The sequence below is a fragment of the Syngnathoides biaculeatus genome, chromosome 16 (assembly GCF_019802595.1).
Source record: "Syngnathoides biaculeatus isolate LvHL_M chromosome 16, ASM1980259v1, whole genome shotgun sequence".
Lineage (NCBI taxonomy): Eukaryota > Metazoa > Chordata > Actinopteri > Syngnathiformes > Syngnathidae > Syngnathoides > Syngnathoides biaculeatus.
In genome coordinates, this window is record NC_084655.1 from 15,816,507 (window position 1) to 15,833,038 (window position 16,532).

Here is a 16,532-nt window from a genome sequence, read left to right on the forward strand (position 1 = left end):
GTGTGTGTGTGTGTGTGTGTGTGTGTGTGTGTGTGTGTGGTGTGTGTGTGTGTGTGTGTGTGTGTGTTCCAGGAGAGCCAGTGGTTGGACAGCGTATCTCTCCTGATCAAGGATACGTTAGAAGGGGAGATGCTGATGATCGACAATCTCTCTGGTTCTGTCTTCCACCATTACTCCTCCCCTCTCCCCATCTGTAAAGACTGCAGGGGCCACCCGCAAGAGGTACCACCCTCATGTGACGTTAACACGTGCACATATGCAGCACACACACGGGAGGAGAACCACTGGCCTCCCTTTGTGGGGTTAGAAATGTGCATATGGAAGGATCTTTGGCCATTTGTTAGCGAAAGACAACTATCTGATGCAGCATTTCAAATATTGTTCTCGGCACCCTCGCTTTCATATTATATAACTTTTTAATACAAAAAAAAAAACCAACATGCTAACCATTTCTGGATATATTCACTCTCTCTCTGCCAAACAGACTGCAAAACACACACCCAGAATTAGTCTTTTAATGAATGGTGAAGTGAGTTTGAGGTCATGCCCAGACATTTCAAATTGTACCACTTAATGGTCATCCCATTTGGAGACTCCATTTTAATTAGTACATCATCCAAATAGCTCAACCCAAACACATTTATGTATGGCATGGATATCGATGTACACCATTGACATGAGGTGAGGTTCATGGCTGGTGAGGAGGAATTTAGCATTCTGACCAGGAATTCTGATGACTTGATCATTGAAACAGATCTTTATTCTCTGGCCGGGCATTGGGATTTCTTGATTTATTAGATCATGTTTCAACTGCGGGGGTCCCGTTTTGAGAAATGGTTATGGTTATGGTTAGGAATGTCTTCCATCTTTGGCATTTATTTGGAGCAAAATTTTACAGTGCCCAGACTGCTCTTTTTACCTTGCCACCCTGCGTACAACTTTTTATCACCTCCCCGGATTAAGTGTCTATGTGCGCTGGATGAAGATGGAGTAGTCCATTGCACGAGAAGGGAGGGAGAAGCAGTCAAAACTGCCCTGATTGCTTAAGCATTTGGATATTTTTAAGTGTTAGGTAAGACTAACACAATGGGATGTTTAGGGTCCCCTGGGGGATCCTGAGAATTCTGACAAATTGGCTGGGTTTGCCTCATTCTTTTTATCCAGGCTTTTATTCGACCAGCAAAACTAAAAATGTAACCTGTAAATATTAAATATATTCACTTGACTATGTACAATTTGAGTGCATATTTTCAGAAAATATTGTATCGGAGACATGAATTGAGACACAATCAGACGTTTGCCATTGACAGTCATCCTCAACCTAGTTAGTTGAGTAGTTAGCTTGGCTGCTTGCTGCGTCCTGCCTGTGTATTTCAACAGGAAATACACAAGTTTAAGCAATTTTCCCCAACAGAATCACCCACATTATTGGATTGAAGACGAAAATTAATTATTAACTCCAACTTGAAAGTTCTTTTATTTTGTTAACTCCTTGTGACGCAGGTGAGGCTCTACCTCTACCTACCTCTACCTCCCCTGAACGCATCATGTCCTTGATGTACACTATCCACAAACATGGTATATAAGAGTTTATTTCCAGCCAATTGGTAAAATCCTCACACTTATATGCTCACAAACACACACACACACACACACACAGAGTGACAACTGAACATAGTATGCTACCCACTCCAGGCTTCATTGATGTCATCAAGCATAGAACAGAAAATGTTTGCAGACTTAAGAAAGCGTGTCCGTGTGCATATGTACAGTATAGCAAGGAATCAATTTCAGCCCACTACTCACTGGGATTTGTACAAGCTTTGTAGTCACGTCTTTCCAAATACAGTGAAGAAAATAAGTATATGAACAACCTGCTATATTGCAAGTCCGTCCACTTAGAAATCATGGAAGGGTCTGAAATTTTCATCGTTGGTGCATGTCTACCCTGAGAGATAATCTAAAAAGAAAAATCCAGAAATCACAATGTATGATTTTTTTAACGATTTATTTGTGTGATACAGCTGCAAATAAGTATTTGAAAGCCTGAGAAAACCAATGTTAATACTTGGTACAGTAGCCTTTGTTTGCAATTTCAGACAATGGCCCGAAGCACACAGCCAGGAAAACCAAGGAGTGGCTCCATAGGAAGCATATCAAGGTTCTGGCGTGGCCTAGCCAGGCTCCAGACCTAAACCCAATAGAAAATCTTTGGAGAGAGATGAAACTCAGTGTTTCTCAGCGATAGCCCGAAACCTGTCTGATCTAGAGAAGATATCTGTGGAGGAGTGGGCCAAAATCTTTCCTGCAGTGTCTGCAAAGCTGGTGAAACCTTTGACCTCTGTAATTGCAAACAAAGGCTACTGTACCAAATATTAACATTGTTTTTCTCAGGTGTTCAAATACTTATTTGCAGCTGTATCACACAAATAAATCGTAATGGATTTTACTTTTTAGATTATCTCCCTAACAGTGGACATGCACCTACGATGAAAATTTCAGAGCCCTTCATGATTTCTAAGTGGGAGAACTTGCAATATAGCAGGTTGTTCAAATACTTATTTCCTTCACTGTAAGCAGAACTGTTAATGAATGAAGCCCACAGCATGTAACTCCCCCTAACATGCATGTGTGCAACTCTTTCCTCCGACTCCGAGTTGTTCCGTTGACAGCAGGTTGCGCATCTGAGCTAAACTTGCCAATGTGTTGTCCTGTGCCAGTGTTGTCCATCACTGTGATAAAGTGCAGCGGGCCAGCTCAGAAGAAGCAATAACTGGGCCCAAGGCCTCCTCACCTGTCAGCGTTGTCTTCTACCTGTCTGCAGATGCTGTCAAACCATCAACCTGCCCCCCAACACTCCCTCCTCTCCATATTTCTTCTCCCCTTTGGTCAATCTATCTCCGCTGTATTAACCTTTATCGGTGTGTCTGTGTGTGAGAAGGTGGGTGTTCCTCAAACCGTGTCCGTCCTCGCCTAAAGTTACTGTATGTGCACTTTTTTTTGTGTTTTGTTTTGTGTTTGCGGGGGACACAACAAAGGCGCATTGGGACACTATCCATCAGGGTACTGCCTAATGAGGACGTGGGATCATCCCCAGGGTGAGGCTGACGACATTTTAGTCTGCAGGGGGGCTGTTGCGTGCTGCAGTGAAGGCGTTCGCGTTCATCCCCCAACCCCCACCACCCCCCTCCCCCAAGAATCTCTCCGCAATACACAAAATTGCCCATTCCGCAACGCGTCTTCTGGGGTTATTTGCGGAGGACGCCCTCTTTTGAAAGGCGCTGGTAGTTTATCAAGCTGAACAAATGACGACATAAAAGGTATGACAAAGAAAATAAAAACAAATGGTGTTTTATAGGTGTGTGCAATGTGACATCGTCGATACAAATGCATGAAAATATGCATGAATGTGCTAAAAAATTATATCGATTTTACATGTCTTGTTTCAGTGTTATGGAGAGAGCAATAGATTTTTTTTTTGTTACTTTTATCCAATTGATAGTGCGATGATGCAGTGGAACCGCCAAAGTTAAACAATTTGGTAAATAACAACTGGTTGGATTTCAAGTGACGGTAATTTCAGAACAATTTTAAAATATTATTTCTCAGCCTCAAGAGTTTGCCATTGTAAAATCGTTTTAACTGTACAGGCAATGTTTTATTGACATTTTGACATTCCAAAGTGTCACAAAAGTTCAACCCATGAATAAAGAACTACAATACAGTATATTTGCGAAACAATACTTTGGTGTTGTATAATTATGAGATACCACAAAGTCTTGAACTTTGTTGCACATGTACTGAGCATCCAGACACTTTCATACATCACAGTAAGAACAAATAAAGTAAAACTCTTTCAATGCTCACTGAACTGAGATGAATATTTGCTAGCTATGATGATAATTTTTTAACTCCAATTTTTTTTTTTTTTTTTTTTACTTTTGAGACTTAACCTCAAATTGTACCACTTCTGATGTATTCTACTTTGGAGGCTTTCCTGCATAGTTGTGCCTAAAAATCTAAGCGGTGTTTTCTTTTGTGGATTATTTGCCGTAATCTTTGTTTCCTTACCACTTTGAAATTTTGGCAAGATATTGTGTTTCAACATTCTGTAATTTTGTGAAGTGACAGGACAGAACTGTTGGGACAGTGCTTAACTTTTATGATAATTTACTACTGAGTTCTGCTAAGAACACATTGGACAATAAGTGTCAGCAGCTGTTGAGGCACATCCGAGCTTTGCGGAGTTGTAACTATAATGAGTGTCACATTGGCCTCTTTTTGCACTGATGTATTGCAAATATAGTATACAGTGAAGAAAATAAGTATTGGGACACCCTACTATATTGCAAGTTCTCCCACTTATAAATCATGGAGGAGTCTGAAATTTTCACCGTAGGTGCATGTCCACTGTGAGATAATCTAAAAAAGAAAAATCCAGAAATCACAATGCTTTGGGTCATTGTCATATTGAAAGACCCAGCCACAACCCATCTTCAATGGTTTGACTGAGGGAAAGAGGTTGTTCCCCAAAATCTCACAATACATGGCCGCGGTCATCATCTCCTTAATACAGTGCAATCGTCCTGTCCCATGTGCAGAAAAACACCCACAAAGCATGATGCTACCACCCCCATGCTTCGCAGTCAGAGATGGTGTTCTTGGGATGGGACTCATCATTCGTCTTCCTCCAAACACGGTTAGTGGAATTATGACCAAAAAGTTCCATTTTGGTCTCATCTGACTACAAAACTTTCTCTCATGACTCCTCTGTGTCATCCAAATGGTCATTGGCAAACTTAAGACTGGCCTTGACATGTACTGGTTTAAGCCGGTGAACCGTGTGTGCCATGTATGATTTCAAATCTTGACGTCTTCGTGTATTAGCAACAGTCACCTCGGAAACGGTGGTCCCGGCTCTATTCAGGTCATTGACCAAGTCCTGTCGCATGGTCCTGGGCTGATTCCTCACCTTTCTAAGGATCATTGATCATTGTTCAAATACTTATTTGCAGCTGTATCACACAAATTGTTAATAAAAAGCATACATTGTGATTTCTGGATTTTTCTTTTTAGAAGATCTCTCTCACAGTGGACATCCACTTACGGTGCAGCTGTATCACACAAATAAATCGTAATGGATTTTACTTTTTAGATTATCTCCCTAACAGTGGACATGCACCTACGATGAAAATTTCAGACCCCTCCATGATTTCTCAGTGGGAGAAATTGCAATATAGCAGGGTGTTCAAATACTTATTTTCTTCACTGTATAACACGTGTGGCGCAATAAATCTGTAGCAGACAAGGTTAATGACACAGTCTGCTACCGCCGCTGAGACGCTTTACCACCAATAACTGAGGTGACTTCCTTACACCAGATCAGGATGGCGGAGATCGAGCAGGCTTCGCTGAAGTCGGAGCAACTCTCGGACAAGTCTTCTTCTCCCGCCCTCCCTGATGACCTCAGCTTGGACGAGCATACGGCCTACCAGCTGCTCGTACGCGAACGCAAGGTTGGTGGTGGTGGTGGATTAAGTGAGGTGAGAGCAGGAAAATGTCTGGAAAAGGGCTGCCATCCTTCTCTCATGTGGTGCAAAGTATGCAAAGTGAGCATCCAGCACGAATCTGGAATATTCTGTATCATTTAAAAAAATATCTGTTTGTAATCCTCCATTAACATTTACTTAATTAATTTTTTTTATTATATAATGCCAAAACAGTTGTGTTTATCACATGCTAATGAAGATAGTCGCGAATGGTGTAGTGATTTCACTCACCTGACTCTTGTGCAGGAAGCGTGATTTCAGTTCTGACTCAGTGACAGCATGAGTGTGAGTGTGACAGTGTGAATGGTTGACAGAATGAATGAGTGTGACGGTGTGAATGGTTTTTTGAGTGTATTATCTGACCTCTGCCTTCCACCTGAAGTCACCCGTGATGGGATGGCTGCAGCCCTCCACGACGTCGAACAGGGTAAGCAGTATAGAAAATGGTTGGATGACAGCAATGACATGACTTTTGGACATTGTTGGTGCTAAAAATAAAAAAATAAATTAAAAAAAGATAAAGAATATTTCCAGAATTTTAACAACACGGATATTAGGAAACAGTAGTGAAATGGCAAGACAGAATAACTGCACTCAACTGTGAGTTTATTCATAACTTTTGAAATAGAGCCCATCATTAGATAATCCATTAACCTGCCGCTTTGCGACCGAATCATTAGTAAGATAATTAGCAAAATCACTACATTATGAAATTGAGTCAATTAACAAGTTATCAAGACGTGTCACGTTAATTTCTTTCTTTGTGAAACAAGGTACGCCACTTCATCAAGTAATGCATTATTCAGGGTTATGCAAAATCCCTTCATTAATCCTAGATCTTAATTCTCCATGACATTTTGGGCAACTTTATGATTTCAACTTTGCGGGATTAACACAGGAAATGACACAAAGTAGCATGCACAAAGCAAGGTTTGTGAAGCCATGCTGGGACAAGTTTGCTGTGAAAGAATCTCACTGGCTCATGTCTTCCACCACATCAGACACTGTTGGGATGGATTAGAGTGGAGATTCCAGGCCCCCTATCGGGGTCCCCCAAAATTTGTTCTTCCTAAAAAATATCCACAGACACCTCCATCGTCTTGTACAAAGAAATACAGTACGGATACCGTGTACATTTTGTTACAGTGCATCGTGGCCGTCCATTACATTCCAAAAATGCACCGACCACCACAATAACTGCATCGTCTAATTGGTGTAATTTCTCCATGCGTTCATTTTTATTTGGCACATTTGTCCTACTTTCCCACGAGGGTAATTACAAACGTTATACTTTGGTCATTTGTTTCTGTATTCATTCCAGAACTCAATACCAAATGACCATTAGGAGTGTTTTAGTGGTGATCCTCTGCTCTCTGGTGAACTATGAACATTAGCTTCAAGAGTCTATATGTCTATATTTTTATTGCTTGTTTTATTGCTTTATTATCTTGGAATAAAAGGGATAGTCACACAAAGCAACATGTCGTCTTTCAGCACCCTTGACACCTAAGGGCTTTATTTTCGTGACTTGCTTGAAGCTATAGTTGGTGTGTGGCATAACTACAAGCAGGTTAGACCTGCTGTTGAGGATTTCAAGGACCAGCACACCTGGAAGGATATGCTTAGCTAACATTTGCGCTGTTGTAGGCAGGAAAACAGCCGTCTTTTGGCTTGTCCAATCGAACCGGCTCCTCTCATTCCCTTTAAATGCCGCAACAGTGATCCACTGATAGTCTTTGACATGGCGGATGAAGAAATTTATTGTCTCAAATCGGTGACATTGAAGAGCGTAAAGTATGTTTATAAGGAACTGCAAAGAGACCACAACACTGAAGGTATTGAAGTGCAATAATGTTGAAACTGTACAATACTACAGTGGCTTTTATGAATAAACAATATTTTACAACACACATAAGGCTTACTGGGTGGCACGATGGAGCAGCTGGTAAAGCGTTGGTCTCACAGTTTTGAGGTCCAAGGTTCAATCCCGGTCCCGCCTGTGTGGAGTTTGCATGTTCTCCCCGTGCCAGCATGAATTTTCTCCGGGCTCTCCGGTTTCCTCCCACATCCCAAAAACATGCAACATTGATTGGACACTCTAAATTCCCCCTAAGTGTGATTGTGAGTGTGGCTGTTTGTCTCGATGTGCCCTGCGATTGGCTGGCAACCAGTTCAAGGTGTACCCCGCCTCCTGCCCGTTGACAGCTGAGATAGGCTCCAGCACTCCTTGCGACCCTCGTCAGGATAAGCAGCAAAGAAAATCGATGGATGATTAAGGCTTACTATCAGATCATATTAGGAGCAATACAATACAAATCATTTTAAAGGGTTCACGTGCCTTTTCTTGCAGCAGTGTATAGAAATGATCAAAAAGTCTCAGTCACTCACAGGGATATTAATGCAATCGCTCCTGTGCCCACTTATGATCGATAACACCCATCTTGCACAGTGGAAATCAACAGAATGCCGTTTTGTCAAGTGTGGTGTTGACATGAAGAGGGAAATGTGTGATTGTTAGGGTGCAGGTTAGCGGGGGGCAGGAGAGGAAGTGGGGAAAGTCGGCCAAGTCCAACAGAGTTAGAATGGCGTAACGTGAGTACTCCCTGAAATATCTTTCATCTCTGTCCATCACCTTCTCGCGAATAAATCTCTCAGCCCAAGCTCTCACGAGTAGCGATCTCTAGTGGCTCCCGCACTGCCCCCTCTTTCTCGTTCAGAGTCATCTCATGTGTACTCTCACGTCGCCTCCTCCCTGCCATAGCCCCATTTATCTCTATCCCTTATCGTCCATGCTTTCTCCTCCTTAATTGGGTAATACTACTTGTTCCTGGATAGCGAGATAAGCCTGCAATCAGCAAACATTTCTTCGAAACCACATCTCATTAAAAGAAGTGCAGAAGTGAGGGGGAAAAAGGAAGAAAAGCCATTTCACCAGTCTGGACTTTATTAGGTTTTCATTGGGTAATCACCGCCTTTGGTTTGACCTGGTGAAAATTGTTCCTTGAGACAAGGGACCAGACGGTTGAATCTTATGCCGCAAGTGAAAATTCATTACTGAAAAACACAGTCCAGTATATGAAAACATATCTCTTTGAAGACATGCATCAAAAGTGGAGTGACAACATTCAAACGGGTTGTTTGTAGAAACTGACTCAAAACTGTAATGGGATTAAAAACAGTCTTCAATCCCTACTCTGTCCAGTGGAGTAGCATCACTTACTGATATCTACTCTAATGAAGGGCATTCAACAGAACCGAAAGGACAAACAGCAGCGCGCATGCATGCAGTTTCTTTGCAAAGTGTCATTGCCAACTATTGGTGTTTAGTATTGGCTTTTTCAGTTATTTTTCCTTGTGCATGAAATTGATAGAATTACAGGGAAGAACTCAATCCCTTTCAATCAAATACACTCAGAAAGACCGAACTTTTGTTGTGATAATGCATCATATGAAAATAACAAATACGAAACAATAATTTTAGAATCACTGCTCTATTTGACTAGCAATAGTCTGAAAAGAGCTGAAGAATAATGCTTATTAAAGGTCCGTTTTCCAATCTAGCAGCCTTGTTTTCAACTCTTTTTTTTTTTTTTTTTTTTTTTTTACAGGACACAAGTCTGAATGTGTTAACAATTGAAATTGCTTGACCTAATTTCAGTTTTTATTTAGGCGCATTCTTCTTCTTTTCCTTTCGGCTTGTCCCATGAGGGGTCGCCAGAGCATGTCATCTTTTTCCATTTAAGTCTATCTCGTGCGTCTTCCTCTCTAACACCCACCGTCCTCATGTCGTCCCTCACAACATCCATCAACCTTCTCTTTGGTCTTCCTCTCGCTCTTTTGCCTGGCAGCTCCATCCTCAGCACCCTTCTACCAATATACTCACTCTCTCATCTCTTAACATGTCCGAACCATCAAGTCTGCTCTCTCGAACCTTGTCTCCAAAACATCCAACTTTGGCTGTCCTTCTAATGAGCTCATTTCTAATCCTATCCAACCTGCTCACTCCGAGCGAGAACCTCAACATCTTCATTTGTGCTGCTTCTGCTTTAGGCACATTCAAACAAGTGGATGAATGCATCTTTCAACTATGTTGGAAAAGACTATTTCCTCAGTTTCAGCTTTTCTGCTCCCTTCCAGGTAAAGTGTAGCAGTGGCTCTTGCAGCTCTGCGGAGGCAGCAGGGGAAGGAAATCACCAGGTCCACCAGACAGTTGTCCAGAGCCAGGTCCAAGGGCTAAGCCACATCTCCAGGACTACCTGCAAAGTAGAGATGGAAGCTGTGCTGCAGGATATAGAAATGCATACAAATTCACCTAATATGTGCTCACCTTACTATAGCCCAAGTGAGTAAACCCGCTCAACGGTGTGCATATTTTCAGGCATAAATGGAATATGCAAAATAAAATGATTGTCCCTCAAGTCATCATAAAGCGCCGCTATGCCTAAAACGCATTAATACATGCATAAAAGCATTAAAGCAGAAATCCAGTGCTTTCCATGAACAATGTATCCAATAGCTAATGTAATATGTACTCTATTTTGACAATGTGATGTTAAATCCTCTCTCATTTAATAGTGTTTTGAGAAGATGTTTATCGATAATTACGAATTTTCAGGGGCGCTGCCATTTTTGCAGTCACATGACTTACGTGCGCGGACGTGACGTGTAAGGTGCCGCACCAAAGGCTCGATTACATGGGACACCATTACGCCCAGGGCTGATTTCTTGGATTTATACTTATCTGATGAAGAAATAGCAGTATCGGTTGATCGGGAAGACGCCCAAGCTCGGCTCGCAGCCCGCCCCCGGAAGCTCGCTCGTCAGACTCCACGTCATCCCCATCCAAAGAACCATCCGCATCTGCCGGCTCGGAGCACCGGGGGCCTTTGTTTATGCACTTACGTCCCGCGCGTAGGCCTCCCAAGTAGTCAGACACCGGCGTCATTACGCCCAAAGAACCATCCGAATATTCAATATTATTTACAACCACAGGTTCAAATCTGTATGGAAGTATTCCTCCCTCTTCCTGATCAACCGATACTGCTATTTCTTCATCAGATGGGGATAAATCCGAGAAATCAGCGCTGGGCACAATGTAATCGAGCCTTTGGTTCGGCACCTTACACGTCACGTCCGCGCACGTAAGTCATGTGACTCACGAAAATGGCAGCGGCCCTGAAAATTTGTAATTGTCGATAAAAAATCTTCTCAAAACACTATTAAATGAGAGAGGATTTAACATCACATTGTCAAAATAGGGAACATATTACATGATCCATTGTTCATGCAAACCAGTGGATTTCCCCTTGAAGCAACAGCTCTATCGTCGAGTGACTCTTGATTGTGTGAAATCATTTCCTTCTCTAGGTGGTCTTTCCAGCGACACCAAGGAGAGAAAAACCGAGGCAAAAGAAGAAGCCAGCAGCATCTCTCCGCTGCTGTCCCTGCCCGCTGAGTTCTTCCACTCGACAGGGGCCGCCATCCCCACACCGCCCCGCAGCAGAAGCCTGAGGTTGTCGAGGGGCCTGAGGTTGACCTCCCCTGCTTCGTGGGCTGCATTCCGTTCCCCTGGAGGCCATAGCAAGATACTGTGTACTCAGGTAAAGGGGGATGGGATAACAGGAGTGTAAAGTACTGTAGTATTAACAAGAAGAGATCATTAGATTACGCAAAAAACACCACACATACTCATGCCATCCCCCCACCCAAAAAAACAATCATTAAAGTCAAACTTTCTTTCCCAACTCTCGCATGTGGCCGCAGTATCCATCCCACAGTGACTCGTCACTCGCGACTGGCAGCTCCGAAGGCAGCCTCCAGACCACCCTGGAAGAAGGCCTTAGCTTCAGCGTCTCTCCACCGCAGAACATGGACTTGCCAGCAGCTCCTTTACCACATCAGTGCCCACTGCGCGAAGACGACACAAGCATTTCTTCCCCGGTCCAGACCTTGAGACTGAGGCCGAGCCCCTCGTCGGCTTTAACCCTGCAGGCCACTATTGGCCAACAACGGAGCCAAAGCAGCGGGCGAGGTAGCACGAGCCCGGGCTTCACACGGGATGACTCCATTGACCCTTCGGACGAGGACCTGGGTATAGTCATCGGGTCTTCCATTGGTGGTTGCGGGTCCAGTCAAGCGGGCAATAGTGAACACTTGTCAGAGACTATGAGCAGCTTGTCCCTGACATCACTGCTGTCGCCTACTTCCCTAGCATATCCTGGAGGAGCAGTGAAAAAGTGCAATAGCACGGGAAGCCTGGACCAAGGGGGGATGCTGCTGTCATCCAGAGGACGAGAGACCCGCCGAGAGATTCTAGGCCTGGAGCTCATGGACCCCCAGGGTTTCTTGGCCAACCCCTGGTCGGGGGTATTAGCCGAGGCAAGAGGAGACGGAGACGAAATGGGAGATGGATCGCAAGGGTTCAGAGGGAAAAGCTCAAGCCAAACAACAGTAGGACCTTTTCGCAAAAACAGATGAAACCTACTGCAAGCTTTTTATCTTCTGTTCCTCGAATATGAACCCTTTGCTGTCCCTTGCACTCTCAATTCCCACCAATGAAAGAGAGGCTTGCCTGTATTTCAAACCCTCATCTTTCCCCCCATGGACCCCTCTCTGTACATTTGTGATGAACCGAAGACCTATTTTGTGCAATTGTACAACCTAGGGCATTGGTCTTGGTGGCGCTGCAGTGTGGTCAGCCTGCAAAGTTGGGGCCTAAGGGCTAAATAAGCGCAAAGTAGAGGTTTCGACGAGAGGAACCAGGTAGCCTGTTATTCCAGGGAGTCGTCCAGAGCTTAAGCAAGAGTTTAAACTCAAAGAGACACGAAAGCTTGGCCGCTTTTCTCCGAGGCAGGGTCATGTTCACTGATACTGAAAACGCAAAAATGGAGGCGGCTTCCAAATTGAAATAGCTATCCGTACCAACAGATACTGTTTTACGAGGCAGTGCGGCAGGTAAGTTGGAAAGCGGCTTCCAGATGACAAAGCATACAGTCGCAAGGTTAAAGGTAGATGAGGGAAAGGAACGTCAGGTCATTTGTTTGGCGGCGAAGGCAGAAAGCGGATTTAATATCCATCTGTTCCGGCAGACGGAAACAACGGGTCCTGCTCGCTCTCTCTCTCTCTCTCTCTCTCTCTCTCTCTGGCTCGAGACCTTCTGCTGACATCACGGGGGAAGCGTGGGGTGGAGGAGAGTTCACAAACGTGGGTGTGGTGCGTGCGTGTGAGAGCACTGCCTCAGGTATCCAAGGCATTCAATTAGATAGTTCTCATCCGTTCAGCAGTTTCTTTTATCTGAAAAGGGGAGGGGAGTGATAATTAGATCAAATTGCCAATATAAGCTTGTTCGTGATGTATTTGTTTTTTGTTATTTTTGTTATTTTTTTTTTAAATACATATCTCGAGCATCTCTCACTAGATGGTTTGGACTTTATAGCCCGTGAGATTTAAAGCACACTCCTTTTGACACGACTTCCTCTCACAGCGTTGAAGAGTTTGAGATGAAAGGTACGAAAACCCGCAAAAGGGACCTTGACTTGCATGACGGAAATGCATTTAACTTTAATCGAGATTTTTACGTATATACAAACGTGTCCAGGTGTCAGTGTTGGGTGATGACCATGTGATTTCTATTACACTCATATTTTTTGTTGTAGAAAGAGGATAGGCACACGCAAATTGCGGCCATGACCTGGCTCCCCGTTTTAAGTCCGTTCCGACGCGCGACATCGTTTTGTCCGCCAGCAGCTTCCGGTTTTATAACATGTTTTTAAAAGTGTCTGCAAAACAATGAAGCAAAAAAAAAAAATGTTACATCGTTTGTAATTGTTTGTTCCTGCACATCGTTGAACAAAGCGGCGAGTCCTCCTTTTTTTAGTATCATGCTGAGTTATAGCAGATGGGAATATCCATATTCACTCGAGCATAATGCCCGTGAACGTATTGTTTTGGGTTGGGTATGAAATTCTGTCTATTTTTTAACTGTCACCCAGATTAACGAATATCTCCTTTGCTACCCATCTGCTGTTGTAGCGACGGAGCCTAACACTGAGCACGAGTGTGTGTCTTTTAATGCAAAATGATTTGGGATTTTTGCCACTTCAAAAGCCCAAGTTTTAGAGTTACTTGGGTTAAGATCTTAACCTTGATTTTTTTTAATTCATCCAAAAATAATGAGGCGGTGTAAAAAATAATCTTTCGTTCTCAAATCATGCAAAATCACTCATATATGTGCGTGCCGGCTTGCATGCGTTTGTAACATGACTTCAGGTCAGGTGGCTGCATTTTCCTGATGTTTCCATCAGGGAACTGTGTCATGATGTTGAGAATGAGGACGCTGATGATGGCACTGATGATGAGGCCTGAGATTTGAGGTTAAAACGTTAAACGCAGAACAACCAAGGGCTGTTTTAGCTTGAAAGGTTTATCATCCTGTCCTTTCTGAGACAAATGTCAATGAATATGGCAACAAAGGTTAAAGCCTGACTACACAGCAATAAATGTTCTTTGTGTATGCCCTGACTAATTGATGTCGATGTGATTTTTTTTCTTTAAATCATCTTATCATCCATCCATACATTTTCTTAGCCACTTTATCCTCACAAAGTTTATCTGTGTAGCCCCTGAGTGCAAAAAAAAAGCGTCAAGGGGCTTTACAAGCCAACAAAAAACAGAGCTCGGGCAAGGTAAAACTCAAAACCTCATTTGTGGATAAAAGAATCAGTGCTCGTTATTTGTTGTCTCTCCTTTTGACAAATCAACATACCTCTGTTAATTTGTGTAAGCGTTTTGGACGTATATTATCATGAGACATTGTTCTCAATTGTTGTGCTCATGTGCCCTTATACTTTTGCCCATTTTGAGTAGGTATATTGCGGTTTGAATAAAAGTTTCATAAAATAAAATAAAAAGTGGGTTGTAAGCAACACCAACAGCCAAAACTTAATATCTTAAACGAACTCTTGTCAACGGGGTTATGATTGATCAAGGCTGCACGTGATGACACATTATTATAACTCTTCTCATTCCCATCATTCTCTTCGACATTTACCCTCATAAGCGACACACGTGCAACAACACACTCATACATCATAGCTGAGGACAGAAATGGCATCCAGTAATTCGTCAGGGTAAAGTGCCCTTGGAGGAGGAGGGGTTTGTCTTGAAGTTTTGATGATATAAAGCAGCGTGTAAATGTGGCGAAACAAAAGGTTTCATTTCTCATGCATAACTTGCTCTCAAGTATAACTGTACATCCCTAAAATTGCCCTCTCCTGGCTGAATTTTCCCTCTACCTATGTATAATACGTACCCCAAAATTGCTGCGAAAAGCAGCATGTAAATGTGGCGCAACAAAAGGATTCATTTCTCATGCATAACTCGCTCTCGAGTATAATTGTACACCCCTAAAATTGCACTTTCGCAACTGAGCTTCCTCTCTACCTATATATAATACATGCCCCAAAATTCCTGCGACCCATGCTCAACAATTAACGTATTAACCACAGGGTAACTTGTATTTTACTAGCTATTTCAAAGAAATTTGTCAGTAAACCAGAAATGCCTAGAATTGGACAGAAACAAAACAAATCAAAAGCAGCCTCGAGAATTATATTGTTATTATTCTAACTGTGGATTACCGCTCAAATGACTGAAGTATCAAAAGTATGGATATTTTGATTTTAGATAAGCGTGTGTGTGCAGGCGCATGTCCTTTATTTGCACTTTACATAGCAACCTTGTTTTGACGTGGAAGAGGTGTGACCAGAGTACTGTATTAATTGCATTTAGCCCCACTGCATAATTATCCCTTTTGCACTTTGCGAGGGTCACCTTATAAATCTCTCCCAGGTGCGGAACTTGCTCGCAACTATGCTTCACGCTCCTTTTCTGACAGGCATCCACCCTGGGCGACAGTAATCTTCCATCTTCTCCTCTGCGGACACCACCGCGTATTCCCTTGTAGCTCCCTCTGTGAGTCTACAAAGCTTGTCAGAGGATCAGTGCTAATGGCTGAAGCTTATCACTTCACAACCTGCTTCCAAGTGCCCCGCCGTCACTGCAGCCCTCCTCCCTTCTCCTCCTCCTTCTTCTGCTGCTTCTTTACCTTCGCCGTGTTTGTCGAGAAAGGGGGGGGGGCGGCGTGACAAGCGCAAACCTTGCGCTCAGGCGCGGTGCTGACACTGCTGCTTTCTGTTCCACTGTGCTTTCATCGTGATGGATCGCTGACAGCTTTCCTCAACACCTGGCCCCGCTGCTTTGTGAGATAATGACTCCACGCACATACACACACATACAAAAAAAAAAAGAGTAACAATGTTGAAGAAATGGTTTGCGCTGTAAAAGATTTATTCAGCAAGGAACTGCGGCACTTCGCTCATTTGATGGGCTTGCCTTTTGCGGCAAGCCGAATTTAAATCCCAGTTCAAGCGTTCCCACATCTGCTTTGGTTCAGACTTCTGCAGTTTCCTGTAACATGAAAAAAAAAAATAATCACGCTTCGCAAAACGTCGCTTTTTTGCTGCAGAATAGTAAGACTGAAAAAGAGCATCGGAAGAAAAATACTTGAAAGCCCTCTATTTGATTCCAATAGTACAGTACATAAAATGAATATTTACCAAGCACATGCAAATATACATTACCCCATTCGTGGGCAGCATCCCATTTTTGGGACATCATGATTTTCACGCATTACATCCTTCACGATATCAAAATATTTAAGTGTTTTAATCTGAAGCCATAATGTGGTATCAGCAGATGATAACTCATCGCTCAAAGTTAGCAAGTTATTTTTCTTTCCTTCCTGACCCAAAATGCCTGTCTCAAGTACACATGGAGCGTTTTCCAAGAGAGGAAAGGGAGAAAGGTCAGTATGCAACCAAGTTTGTCTTCAAAATGCTCAACATCCATTATTATCAATGTGTAAGTCTCGTTCTAGAATGAGAATGAATTAATAAACATATCTCTACTATGTACCAGTTCACA

At 43.0% G+C, this 16,532-nt stretch overlaps 1 protein-coding gene and 1 long non-coding RNA gene across 3 annotated transcripts in view; one reads left to right on the plus strand and one right to left on the minus strand.

The window, feature by feature from the left end:
• cacna1ia (calcium voltage-gated channel subunit alpha1 Ia) overlaps window positions 1-14,058 on the plus strand; it is a 109,174-nt gene extending 95,116 nt beyond the window's left edge. The window contains exons 32-36 of the mRNA XM_061845985.1: window positions 76-222; window positions 5,364-5,516; window positions 9,687-9,891; window positions 10,917-11,149; window positions 11,313-14,058. Coding sequence (XP_061701969.1) covers window positions 76-222; window positions 5,364-5,516; window positions 9,687-9,891; window positions 10,917-11,149; window positions 11,313-12,026 — 1,452 coding nt within the window. The 3' untranslated portion in view covers window positions 12,027-14,058. The remainder of the gene's footprint in view (window positions 1-75; window positions 223-5,363; window positions 5,517-9,686; window positions 9,892-10,916; window positions 11,150-11,312) is intronic.
• On the minus strand, window positions 9,669-10,958 carry LOC133514357 (uncharacterized). 2 transcript variants are annotated; one of them, XR_009798784.1, is made up of 3 exons: window positions 10,842-10,958; window positions 9,877-9,990; window positions 9,669-9,805 (listed from the first exon to the last, which is right to left on the minus strand). It is a non-coding gene; the product is annotated as an uncharacterized LOC133514357 (long non-coding RNA). The 2 variants fall into 2 exon arrangements; XR_009798783.1 differs by having other exon boundaries at window positions 10,820-10,947.
• Window positions 14,059-16,532: the final 2,474 nt, after the last annotated feature.